This window comes from Zeugodacus cucurbitae, chromosome 4, assembly GCF_028554725.1.
Source record: "Zeugodacus cucurbitae isolate PBARC_wt_2022May chromosome 4, idZeuCucr1.2, whole genome shotgun sequence".
NCBI lineage: Eukaryota > Metazoa > Arthropoda > Insecta > Diptera > Tephritidae > Zeugodacus > Zeugodacus cucurbitae.
The window spans coordinates 62,676,371-62,689,948 of record NC_071669.1 but is presented as its reverse complement, the minus strand read 5'-3'; the positions used below and the strand labels follow the sequence as shown (position 1 = coordinate 62,689,948).

At 35.1% G+C, this 13,578-nt stretch overlaps 2 protein-coding genes across 2 annotated transcripts; both read left to right on the top strand.

Moving 5' to 3' along the window:
* Positions 1-1,351: 1,351 nt before the first annotated feature.
* LOC128921694 (forkhead box protein I1-like) lies at positions 1,352-2,065 on the top strand. The gene has a single exon (XM_054229858.1). The coding sequence runs from the start codon at positions 1,352-1,354 to the stop codon at positions 2,063-2,065; it is 714 nt and encodes a 237-aa protein (XP_054085833.1).
* A 5,951-nt stretch (positions 2,066-8,016) lies between these two features.
* LOC128921693 (fork head domain transcription factor slp1-like) lies at positions 8,017-8,730 on the top strand. The gene has a single exon (XM_054229857.1). It carries the CDS (start codon positions 8,017-8,019, stop codon positions 8,728-8,730), a length of 714 nt encoding a protein of 237 aa, XP_054085832.1.
* The last annotated feature ends 4,848 nt before the right edge of the window (positions 8,731-13,578 follow it).

The window sequence follows — 13,578 nt, the reverse complement described above, 5'->3', positions numbered from 1 at the left end:
AAAAAGGATTATAGCAGGCGAAAGTGATATAGAAGTTAAAAAGTCTATTGTTCTTAAGTCAATTATGGCGAGAACAATAGAGTTCTAAAACAATAGAACATAGAAGCTCTGAGATAATCTACACAGTACTCAGGAAAAAAAGGTAATCTCAGGTAGAAAAATGACGCGTAGCAATATCAGCTGTTCTGCAGATGTGGCAGGTAAGAGAGTGACACTGGCTTGAACATAGGGGAAATTCGCGTTAAGCTGAGAGTGTAATAGAGGATCAAACTATAATAACTTTAAAGCCTTAATTTTTCACAAAAAATGACAAAGACATAAAACGAAATAAAGGTTAAAATTCATATTTCAATGACTTTATATTTTGATATGATATAAGATTATTTTCCAAGAGAATTATTGATGCATATTTTCCCTTTCTTACCTTGAAGAACATTTTACACGGCCATAAACTAATTTTTGGAATTTTCTCCAAGCGACTAGAAGTCATGACATGGCTTCACCATCTCCATAAGATGTTTTGAAAGAAAGAAAAACTGTACTTGCCACAAAGGTCAGTTTCAAAGTCCATAATCCTGCTTTCAACGATATGCATCGCTGTAACTTCATAGATTTTTTTAACCCATGATGCTAAGTCACGAAATAAAGATCATGAAAGAGAACAATTGTTCTCAAAGCTAGCAATTACGGCAAGAAGTCAACGCAGGAAAAAAATGTGATCAAGGTCAGCGAAGAATCTATTGTCCTTTAAGCCTCTAACTTTTTTAATGGTGAAGCGATGCAAGCAGGTATGAAACTGACACAACTGTTACATAAAGAAAGTCAAAGCTTACCGAAGCAGCTCAAGAGCTCAGGTAGCCGATAGATGCTTGCCATATCTGCATGTTCCATATAATCCTTTTCTGAAAAAAAAAAACTGATCTCATTTTTTCGAACATATTTTCTTTAGTTATTTTAACAAAAGAACCTAAAGGACACTAGACATTTCTTATGAATGTCAGTTTTATCTCCTGACCTTGGTTTAAATTCAAAATCACTATATTGCTGATATAATTACTGGTTTACCAGATTATAACCCTTGTCTTAGCCTTGATTTTATGATTTGGTTTTTGTATTTACTTGACTTTGAAACAAAAAACTCAATAACTCTCAACCAAAGTACATCGAATATTGAGTCACAGTGACTCCCTAACTTCGATCATATAAATACCCAAGATTCGAAAGGATTCTTCAGTAGACAGCATTTACATCTCATACAGCACACTGAAAAACAAGCTCACTTCTTCTGCACATACATCTTCAAGGGTCATACTTCGCTTCAAGTCCACAGTTCATCTACTAGTAAAGGAAAATGTCACCAATATTCGAGTCGAGCTATTCCATACGCAGCATACTCTCAAACGACGAAGACAATAAGGAACTACCCTTACCGATGCAAACCGACATAAGACCGAATTACACCTACTCCGCGTTGGTGACGATGGCCATACGGAGCAGCCCGGAGCAGAAACTAACATTGAGTTGCATCCAACAATGGATCATGGACAATTTTCCGTACTATCGAAAAGATCAACGCGGCTGGCAGTGCCAGATTCGTCATACGCTCACAACGAATTCCTGTTTCATGAAGATACCACGTCCGCCAAGCGATCCGGGACGCGGAAATTACTGGACCGTGAACCCAGAAGTTGAGTCTATCAAGAAGAGTGCGTCACCTGGACAAGCACAAGTCGTCACAAACGCATTTGAATCCAAATATAACGTCAATCAAGCAATGGCGCAGGGGGTGCCACATCCACAAATGCCATCGGCTATATATTTTCCAACACCACAAGAAATTGAGCGGACACAACAAATGATGATGAAACATGCGCTGCAAGAACAGCACGAATGGTTCTTGCATCACCAGCAACAAACGAAACTGTTGCAACAACAATTGGTCACTCTACAACAGCAGCAATATCAGCAACAGTGTGAAGAGATCTATAGGAAGATGACATTCCATCAACAACAGTGCGCTTTCTTGTCTGCCACACAGTACCCCATGTCGGGACCGAATTCGTGAGATGTACTAGTAGTTAAGCAAAATATTGTAGATCAATTCAATCTGTAAATGATTCTTACGTCACTATTTATATTATAAAATTTTGCATTTTTAAATAAATTAGCATTTGCTGGATTCAAACTGGTGCTCGTTTCAATTAAAAAAGGCATGTCTTAAATGGTTTTAACATTTTTTAGTTAATTAATTTTTAGTTAATTTTTTAGTGAACTAATTTTTCTGTATCCGGGGAATCTGATCCTATGCGAATGACGTCATCTAGTTGCCATTAAATCTATAATTATCCATAGCAGTACAGTTCGAATATTTTGAAAATTGTAAAACTAAGCATCTTTTAGAAGCCTATTAGCTTCAGTTCCGCTATTTGAGTTTCTTCGACTTAATATAAAATAAATCCGTCAACAATAAATCTAGTTTAATGCCAGACGGTTCGAAGACATTCAGTACTATAGGGACAAATCATTATTTTTGGTGTCAAACGAATCACTTAGGCAAGTCCAATCCTATTGCCCATAAATCCTGGATTTAATCAATTTATAATTTAGACATAAACAAAGGATTCAAAAATTCGCGACCAACTTTGAACGACCACACAGCACGCTTGGTGGAGCTATTAGTTTGATCCCTCCTTGCATATATTGATCGCTCCTGTTTTTTATATTTATTACATTAAGTCTATTTTTTGATATTTTACTATTTAAAGAAATAATTATATGTCTGGACCTGATCATTAAGACCAATACCGTTAGACTCCTTAATGAGTTTTCGATGAGAATTCAATTACTTTAAATACCGGCAAGTAGATCTTTAAAAAAGATTTTATTTCTCCAAAATTCTCACAAATATTGTTTAAGAAATATTTTCAATCAATTTGAAAATCGTAACATTCCTCTTGAGTAACCCTTTATGAAGTTCTTAATAATATCTCAGAAAGTTACCGATATTTGCAGTAAAAAAAATTGGTCACAAGCACTGAGGTCCTAATGTTCGATAAATGAGGCCTTCAATAGGTATAGTCTTACTTTTGTGATTTTTGGAGAAACGATATCACACTAGAAATGCAATATTTGTGCAAAGTTTTGTTTCGATTTCTTCCTGGTGCTTAATTTACATATTATATTTTAAAGTGAAGCAATCAAGAATTCAAAATTTTGTTATATGGAAAGCATAGTGGTTGTTAAGCAGCCCTTATATACAATATTTACCATAAAATTTTGGGTGTCTGGTGTTTATCTTCATAAAATAGCCTAAGTAATTAAATCCAGAAAGTTTAGTTGATATAACTTTTGCAGTCTATGATATATATAAAATGAACTAAATAGGGGGCCCCGCCTACATTCCCACAATAATTTCATCCAAATATACTCTTCTCTAGTGTTATCCTTTGCACCAAATTTTACTTCATAAATTTCTTTATGGCTTAGTTATAGCTCTTTATAGGTTTTCGGTTATCGTCATTTTGTCAACGTGGCAAAGGGCCGCTTTGGGGTGCCAAGAAACACGTGTACCAAATTTCATTTAACTCTACTTGTGACCATGATCACTTTGGTGTATATCTCCTAATATATAACTCGTTTAGTTTTGGAACAACCGTCAGGTGAACAAAAATATTAGACTATCTTTGCAACATTTTGCATGTTTATATTAATATTTATTCTTCCTTTTGTACAATTTTTTAAGATGTAGTCTTGAACATGATAGATTTTCATCGATAATAATCTGGACTGACCGATTGACAACAGATGGATGAATCAACAACATTTCTTATTACTTAGTTACTTATTTTTTATATTTACCCATTCATATTCGTTTTTGTTAATATTCTTCTATTTCCTCTCTGATGCATATTTGCTTTCAAGCCATCTATTTCAATCAAGGCTTTCCTATTCCCGTTTCAAGAACATAAGGTTATTAATGAACAATTTCTTTTTTATTTTTCATCTATTTTTATTTAATTTTTTTTTAACCGAAAATATTTTCGATATCACAATACTAGCTTTCATAAGTCACTCTATCTTACCAACTAACGAATGTCTATATAAGATAATGTCATATATAGTGTGAACTACTTAATACAAATATAATATCTTATGTGGATATTTGCTGCGAAGTCAGAAACTCGACTTGTTGTTGGTGGAGCATTAGTTTCTGGTATACGTCCCAATAGTGCTGCTGAGCCTGTTGTTGTTGCAATATGAACAATTGTTGCCGCAATAGTTGCGTTTGTTGGAGGTGATACTGATAACAAGCATGCTGCTCATGTAGCGCCTGTACTAATTGAGTCTGATGGACTCCTTGTACCTCGTGGAGCATGGGGAAGTAAACCGCATTTGGAGCCTGAGGATGTGGTACACCATTTATCAATGCGATCGCACTTCCATTTCCCACACTGGCGGTACGAACTCCTGGTAATTCAGAACTCAACGCCCAATAGTTTCCACGTACAGGGTCGTCCAAAGCTCTTGGCACCTTAAGGAAGCATGAGTTCGTGCTTAGCGTCTGCCGTATTTGGTTCTGCCAGCCCTGCTCATCCTTCCAGTAATAAGGGAAGTTCTCACTAATCCAACTTTGTATTGCATTCAACGTCAGTTTACCCTTAGGACTGCTTCGCATCGCCAGGGTGACCAACGCACTGTACGTCAAGTTCGGTCGTCTTTCATGATTATCTTCATTCGACGATATCGAACTATTGGGCGATGAAGACCCATCGGATGGTGGTGGTGTCAGCGCTGGGCATGCCAACAAATTTCGGATGGAGAAGCTTGAATCCAATGATGGGTCATTGTAAATAACTGTTTAGAATGTGAAGTTTATACGAAGTAAGTAGAATTTCAAGTGCTATTCTGTGCGGATGTCTAAAAATGACTGATGACTTTCGCTGTGAACGTTTTCGTATTTATATGCTAAGAGTCACGTCTCTGCTCCAAAGAGTTTGATGATGTCAAACTAACGTCGAATGCGTTGTCAGAAAATCAAGGTTAGGAAAAAGGATTATAGCAACCGAAGTGAAAGTAAAAAGTCTATTTTTCTTAAGTCAATTATGGCGAGAACAATAGAGTTCTAAAACAATAGAACATAGAAGTTCTGAGTTAAGCCATACATTACTCTAGAAAAAGGTCATCTCATGTAGAAAAACGACGCGTAGCTAAAGCAGCTGTTCTCCAGATCAGGTAAGATAGTGACACTTGACACATTAGGAATGTTATAGTGCTATAAAAGCTTTTAAACTTAATTCTTCACAAATAATTTCAATGACTTTATATTTTGAGATGATATAAGATTACTAGCTAAGAGAATTATTGATTCATATTTTCACTTTCCTTTTCTAAAATTTTAATCAAAACTAAAATACTTGTTCAATACATTGTTTCAAAAGCTTTAACATTTTTCATATGTTCCTATACCCTAATATCATGTCAGTGTTACAAGGAGTTTGATTAAGTTAAACTAATATCAAATGCTAAGCGAAATCAGTTCGATATAAAAATGTCCTGAATTGTCTGGGTTTCCCAACTCTCTTGTCTACTCGAAGGAACGATAGAAGAAGTTTGTGGCTTTTAAAGAGGGACAACATAGGTGATTAAGTATAAAATTGTCCCTGGCTTTCAGCTTATGATGTAAAATCTACTCAAATTCAGAATTAAAATTTAATTGCCGTCAAATATCTTCTCACGCAGATATTTTTTCTGTGGGACTTTTTTTCTCAAATTTGTTGAAGGAAATACTTTCAAGTAAATGTTTTACTAATTAAATATCATACTAAGGGATTAGTTTAGGAAATTTAGTGTCTTTGAAAATTAAAACAAACAAATTTGTACAATAAATATAGAAAGATACCAAAACAAAATAAAAACTGTGAAAATGGAAACAAAACGTAGAAATGGTGAGCTTACCAAATGCACTCATTCCCCACTACATCGGTGTTCGCTTGTAAATTGAACTAAACCGGTTTAAATTTTTCCGTCATCTGATTTAGTCGGCTTTTTCGTATATATTTTCACATTTCTTTTGCGGTATGTTGTTGGCTAACACAGGTGATTTCCCACATTTAGTTGAGAGTATGCAGACATAGAGAACTTCTTTGAGGTTACTCATACACCATGGGTAGCAATGATGAAAAATACCTAAAGAAAAGTTTATTTTCATCATCGGTCATCAATATTGAAGAAACACATTCAAATTATTATTAAATTTTTTTTTAGGAATCAACCAAGTACGACATAATATAATTCCATCGAAAATCTAAAGATACCATATTTTCATGGAAAGACATATTTTAGAAGTGTTATAAAATTTCAACATTTATAATTTTGAGTGAGGAATGTTATTTACGTTGTTATATAAATAAAGTTCGACAGCGATATTTATTACAAATTAACGGAAAAAATAATGCCTCATTGTATTAATAAAATTAATATTTCTTATTTATAACTCAAAATTTGTAAGCGAGTTGATCGATAGAAATTTTGATTTGGTTAAAATTTGTTGCAATATATTTATCCTCTTATCTTCCTTTGTCTTTTTTCGAAAAATAATTTCACCTTATCAATTTCAATGAGCATGCGGAGCTTTTTGGAGCGAACAACGTACCAGAACGCACCTTTGAATATACATATTTCCGACTTCTGTTGCTTTAACAAATATAACAAATAAAAGAAGTTTTTATAGTCTTTGCTTTCAAATGAGCTTTGGATTTATCTACTTTATACAAATACATTAATTTAATATTTGAATTATTTTATTTTCTTTTAAAAACTATATACAGCTTATATAGCAGGTGACATTGGTACCGAGCATTTTTCCTGTAGTGCCTGAACCAACATGGTCAAGAAAATACACGGCATTGGGCATCTGAGGATGCGGTACACCACTCACAATCGCCCCAAGCACTGTTGCCCTGCTAGCAGCAACCGGATTTTGAGCATTAATTATTCCCACTTCCGAGCTCATGGCCCAAGAGTTTCCCTGACCCGAATCTCCCATAGGTCGTGGAATTTTTGGAAAGCAGACCTGCTCATCCTTCCTTCCATAGTTTTCAGTTGCATTTGATAATAATGACGCTTCAATGATATTGCGGAGGTAAGCACAGTAAGCTTTATAATAATATATAGTTCTCAAGCATACATTGTGTACCACAATTTTCAATTATATAAGAGAGAATAAAGCTAAATTTAAAATCTAAATATAAATGACACTTTTCAAATCTTATATAGCGTTTGAGCTGATATGTGTTTATGAAACAAGCAACACTTTACTCTGTTCAAGGAAGCGGTCGTCACTTTTAATTCAACTCACATGTGTTTTCCCTTTATAATATTTGATAGAACACAAAACTTCAGAAATTACAGAGCTTTTTTATACTTTACTCCATACTTTTGGCGGATCATTGGTTAAAACCAAAAGACACATGGCCTATATTACAGAAAATTAACAACAACAATATGGTATAACTTTTGGAGACTACAACTTTTAGTTTATGAAACCCTACTCAATCCCTTTGTAGCACACCTACATATTCCCGAACATCCCCTATGTTCAAGTGTCACTCTCTTACCTGCCAGTTCTGCCAGAACAGCTGATATTGCTACGCACCACTTTTCTACCTGAGATGATCCCTTTTTCCCGAGTAATGTATGATATAACTCAGAGCTTCTATGTTATTGTTTTAGAACTCTATTGTTCTCGCCATAATTGACTTAAGAAAAATAGACTTTGTAACTTCTATATCACTTTCGACTGCTATAATCCTCTTTTCCGACCTTGATTTTTTGACATGGCATTCGACGTTAGTTTGATGTCATCAAACTCTTTGGAGAAGAGACGTGACTTTTAGCATATAAATACGAAATCGTTCAGAGCGAAATTCATCAGTCATTTTTAGACATCCGTACAGAATATCACTTGAAATATTACTTTACTTCGTATACACTGCTCACTCTAACCAGTCATCCACAATGGCCCAACATCTGAATTCCAACTTCTCCATCCGAAATTTATTGGCAGGCGCAGATGGCACCAACCCAGCGATAACACCACCACCATCCGATGGGTCTTTATCTCCCAACATTTCCTTGTCGACGAATGAAGATAATCATGGAAATCGGCCGAACTTGACGTATAGTGCGTTGGTGACAATGGCGATACGAAGCAGCACTGAAGGCAAACTGACGTTGAATGCAATACAAAGTTGGATCAGTGAGAACTTTCCCTTTTACCGAAAGGATGAGCAAGGTTGGCAGAACCAAATACGGCAGACGCTAAGCACAAACTCATGTTTCCTTAAGATACCACGTGCTTTGGATGATCCTGGACGTGGAAACTATTGGGGCATGAGTCCAGAATTAGCAGCAGTTGGTTCAGTTAGTGTATGTAACGGAACTTCTCTTGGTGCCTTAGTCAACGGTGTAGCACACCCCACAGCCCCAAACGCGGTATATTTCCCCACACCACAAGAAATAGGGGAAACTCAGCGAGCAATGCTGATGCAGGCGATGCAGGAACAGCAAGCATGGTTTTCGTTCCACCAACAACAGGCGCATATATTACAGCAACAATGGGTACAACTGCAGCAGCAACAACTTCAGCACCAATATGCAGAAATATACCAAAGACTTGTCTTCCACCAACAGCAGATGGCGTATTTTACAGGACAGCAAGTTCTTTCCTAATTTTAAATAGTTATTAATTAGTATGTGATTATTTGTGTTATTATAATATATATAGTAGTGTTAAAAGATAATAAAATATGAAAAATTAAAATTGAAAAATTCCGAATTTTCAGTCATGTGGAAAGGAATGAGGCTTATAAAGCTTGGCTTAGTGTATTGGTCGGCTACGTGTAGGTAATGTTGCTGTGATTTCTCTAAATCCTTGAAAGTCTTCGCCCATAATCATAATCCATAACTTGGAAAATCTTCCGTGGAAATTGAGAATAAAATCGTCAATTTATACTATTCGTATGTATATCTCAAATATTTCTTCGAAACGATTTTCTTCAGTCGATCTGCTTTCATCATCAATGCTTTTCTTACTTGATCTTCGAACTTCATTACTTCTTCACTTCCTTACTTCATTGGTTTTGACATATGCTTGAAAACAAATTTGCATTAGAGAGCATAAACCAAGGTATCTATAAATTAATGAATGGAGAAATAAGTATATGGAAATATAAAAAGATAGTTGATATCGAATTGTCAAGTTAACGCACACTAATGTCAAAATTATAGTCATAAAATTAAGTTAAGGAAAAGGAATTAAGTAGACGTAATGGACTTATAACGTATTCAAAATGCCCTTCGTTCTTAATGCTTGCTTAAGCAGCAAATAAATAACAATAGAAATCCAAACTTTATTTGCTCTTCGAAATTCACAAAATAAGACCTTTCTGAAGGAATCACCACAATTTAACGATTTGAAATTTTTATGTATCTCTACCATTCACTGAAATTACTCTCATAATTTACTAGATTGTTCTAAATAAAATACAATGGAACTTCCATAACTCGAACTAATTCGAAGATCTCCATAACTCGATCTATTGAATTGGCAATAGCTTTTAGAAATCAAATTTCATACAAATTTCCCTCCATAAACTTTTCGACCAGGGCATAATACAAAATTTAAAATTATACTATTAAGGCAGAATTTTATAAAAATCCCTCTATATCGTATGGAAACCAACAAAAATAGAATATTACACTCATCATGTAAGAAAAAGGCATGGAAGAACCAAACAATAGCAGATTTTAAGCGAAGTGAATAAATAAAACTGCATATAAATCTATATTTGACAGTCTTTTGAAAAATAGTATGTTTTAAAGAAAATTCTATAACTCGAAGTCTCTTTGACTCGAAGTTTTTTGTGGATTATGGTGATTCGAGTTAGAGAAGTCCACTGATATTAAATAATGTTTGTTTAAGTACTTGAAGTTATAATATATACAGTTTATGTTCGAAATATATATAATGTGAGATTTGGTTTTAATAATACTTTAATAAAGATATTATTTTGAAAAAATACTTTTTTCATAAATTTGTATATTTGTTTAAGGTTTAGTAGTGAATGTGACAGGTTTTCCACGAAAATAATTTGTACAGGACGATTGACAACATATACATATTTTTATATTCTTTAGTTACTACTAGTTTCTGCCAATATCCTTCAAATCAATCACAATCTCCCTATCCCCGTTTCAAAACCACAATATTATTAATAAAAAACTTTTTTTTACTTTTCTCGCATTTTTATTTATTGATTTTTATTTTCTCAGAAAATATTTTCGATAACACAATAATGGCTTTCATAAGTTACTCTATCTTACTCTCTAACGAATACAGTCATTTATAGTACATGACATTCTTATATATAGTATATAAATATCTTATGTGGATATTTGCTGCGAAGTCAGGAACTCGACTTGTTGTTGGTGGAACATTAGTTTATGGTATACGTCCTGATAGTGCTGCTGAGCCTGTTGTTGTTGCAGTATGAACAATTGTTGATGCAATAGTTGTGTTTGTTGCTGCTCTTGTAGCGCCTGCACTAACTGGGTCTGATGGACTTCTTGCACCTTAAGGAAGCATGAATTCGTGCTTAGCGTCTGCCGTATTTGGTTCTGCCAGCCCTGCTCATCCTTCCTGTAATAGGGGAAATTCTCACTGATCCAATTTTGTATTGCATTCAACGTCAGTTTGAATAAGTCAAGTTCGGTCGACTTCTATGATTCTCATCGTTCGACGACATGGAACTATTGGGCGATAAAGACCCGTCGGATGGTGGTGGTGTCAGCGCTGGGTTGGTGTCATCAGGACCTGCCAACAAATTTCGGATGGAGAAGCTTGAATCCAGATGATAGGCCATTGTAAATAACTGTTTAGAATGTGAAGTTTATTCGAAGTAAAGTAGAATTTCAAGTGATATTCTGTACGGATGTCTAAAAATGACTGACTGGCTATGAACAATTTCGTATTTATATGCTAGAAACCATATCTGTGAGTCAAGAGTATGGTGGAGTTAAAGTAATGTGAAAAGCGTTTTCTTAAAATCAAGGTTAGAAAAAAGGATTATAGCAGTCAGAACCGAAATAAAGAAACTTAAATAACTATTGTTCTTAAGTCAATTAAGACAAGAACAATGGAGTTTGAAAACGGTTAAAGAGAGACAGGAATTTGAACTGTCATCTCAGGTAGAAAAGTGACACTTAGTAATGTGCTGTAATGCAGGATAGGCAGGTAGGTGAGTGACGCTTACATAAGGCTGGTGGATGATCGGGATAATTAGGGTATTCTACGAAGGGTTTGAGTAAGTCAAAAAATGTTTAAATAGTGGCCATGAAGGAAGCTTAAGATAGTTTTATACATTATATCACTTTGGAATTGTAGATTTTCAAGGAACACTACATGTGTCTCTTCTTCTCAACTCATAATCCACCTCAAGTACGGTGTTTATGCTGGGCAAAGTTACTTCCATACTCTGTATTTTCTTTAGTGTTGTATTCTATCAAAGTAGTGCCTTTGTCCTTAAGTGTCTCACTGTTTTTTATAAAGAGAAACCATAAACTTAATTAAACTCAAATAATTATTAAACTTTTAAATATATATATATATTTATAAAAAATTTTGTACGGGACGTATTTCTGAATATTTTCGAACATCCGCTACATCAATGTAAGCGTCATTTTTTTAGCTGTCTGTTCTGTAGAGCGGCTAAAGAAAGCAGCTACTACTATTATTCCACTTTGCTAAGCGTCTATTTTCTACCTGCGTCTACATTTGCTTTTGTAAGGACTTTTCACAGCAGCCGTTTTTAAGCTCCATTGTTCCGGTATTACTTGAAAAAAGATCGATTGATTTTGTCATATATCAATTACTTCAACTATAATACCCTTTCCAGACCTTGATTTTATGATCACACTTTTGACATAAGTTTAACTTAACCAAAATGCTTTCAACCATCCATGACTTTCAGAGTATAAATGCGAGAAATTTTAAAGCAAAAGCCATCAGTCAGCAAATCACTTCCGTCCAGAAGATCACGAGTGAATTTTACTATCTTCCTAAACTCTTCAATCTAAAGAAACTAAATACAAACTTAATATTATGGCTCCACATTTGGAATCCAGCTTTTCCATTCGTAATCTTTTGGCAAATGCAGATGGTACAAATCCAGCCCTGACACCACCTCCATCTGATAACGAAGAGAATCATGAAATTAGGCCGAACTCGTGTTTCCACAAAATTCCACGACCTATAGGCGACACGGGTCGTGGAAACTACTGGGTCATGAGCCCGGAAGTGGGAGCGCTTCGTACTCAGCAACCATTTGGTGGTAGAAGTGAGGCAGTACCTATGGCGATGGTGAGTGGAGTAGCGCATCCTCAGGTTCCCAATGCGGTGTACTTTCCTACGCCCCGCGAAGTACAGGGAGCTCAGCAAACCATGTGGACTCAGACGGTACAGGAGCAGCATGCTTGGTATCAATACCACCTCCAACAGACGCAACTGATACAGCAACAACTTGTAGTTCTGCAACAACAACAGGTGCAGCAGCGGTATCAGGAAGCATATCAAAAGCTTGCTTTCCATCAACAACAAATAGCGTTTCAAACGGCCCCGCAAACACCAATTTAAGTGGTATTATTACTCTTGGGAGATATTCCGGTAGAGGATAACTGATTTTATGTGATGTAATTAGAGAATAGTTGAACATATATGTAAAGTATTATTTAATTTACAAATTAGAAATAGTATATTAAAATGAAAAATAAATTTATTTACTTAATTTACAAAAATATAAGTGACGTATATTCTGTCAGCAGATTTCGCTTTTCGCTTTCATTATTTCTCAATTGGTCTCTCTTGTCCTTGGTATTTTTATGGTGAAAAATGATGCTTGGGGCATTGATTAGCGAAGTTATATATATTTGCTACAGTTGTACCGAACTTTCAGTTCTCTTAAACGTAGACCAAATATCCTGTTTGGACTATGAGAAAGGCGCGGTTAAGTCTACAGGGTTTTTATATTTGTAATTTGTAGTCAACATTGGTTGAAAGTAGCAAAAAAAGCTCCTCTTGTCGTAAATATCGAGTTAAGAACACACACTTACACTCGTCATTATATATATATATATTTGATTATAAAATTTACTTAAGATAAAAACACACATATTGCAAATCTCAAACTGCAACTCATGCCGCGGGTGCACCATGTGGTATTAGCGACGTCAACATATTGCTGAACTTTATTATACGGCGCTCAGGGACTAAGTTTGAAAAACACAACTCAAAGCCTCAGTGTTGTAACTACTCTTCCTTGGTCCTCTACTCTTGCAAAATGGTTCTATTACACCGCAACCTGTGTATTGAACGTCATGTAATGACTTTCAATAATGTGGAATCGTGTTCTTTGGTGATAAGAAAAGTAGCTATGAGATAGGCCTGCGGTTCATAAGCCATAATCAAAAGGTATTTGTATTTTATAAAATAACTTGTAATATATAGAAAAGCGGTTTGCTTTT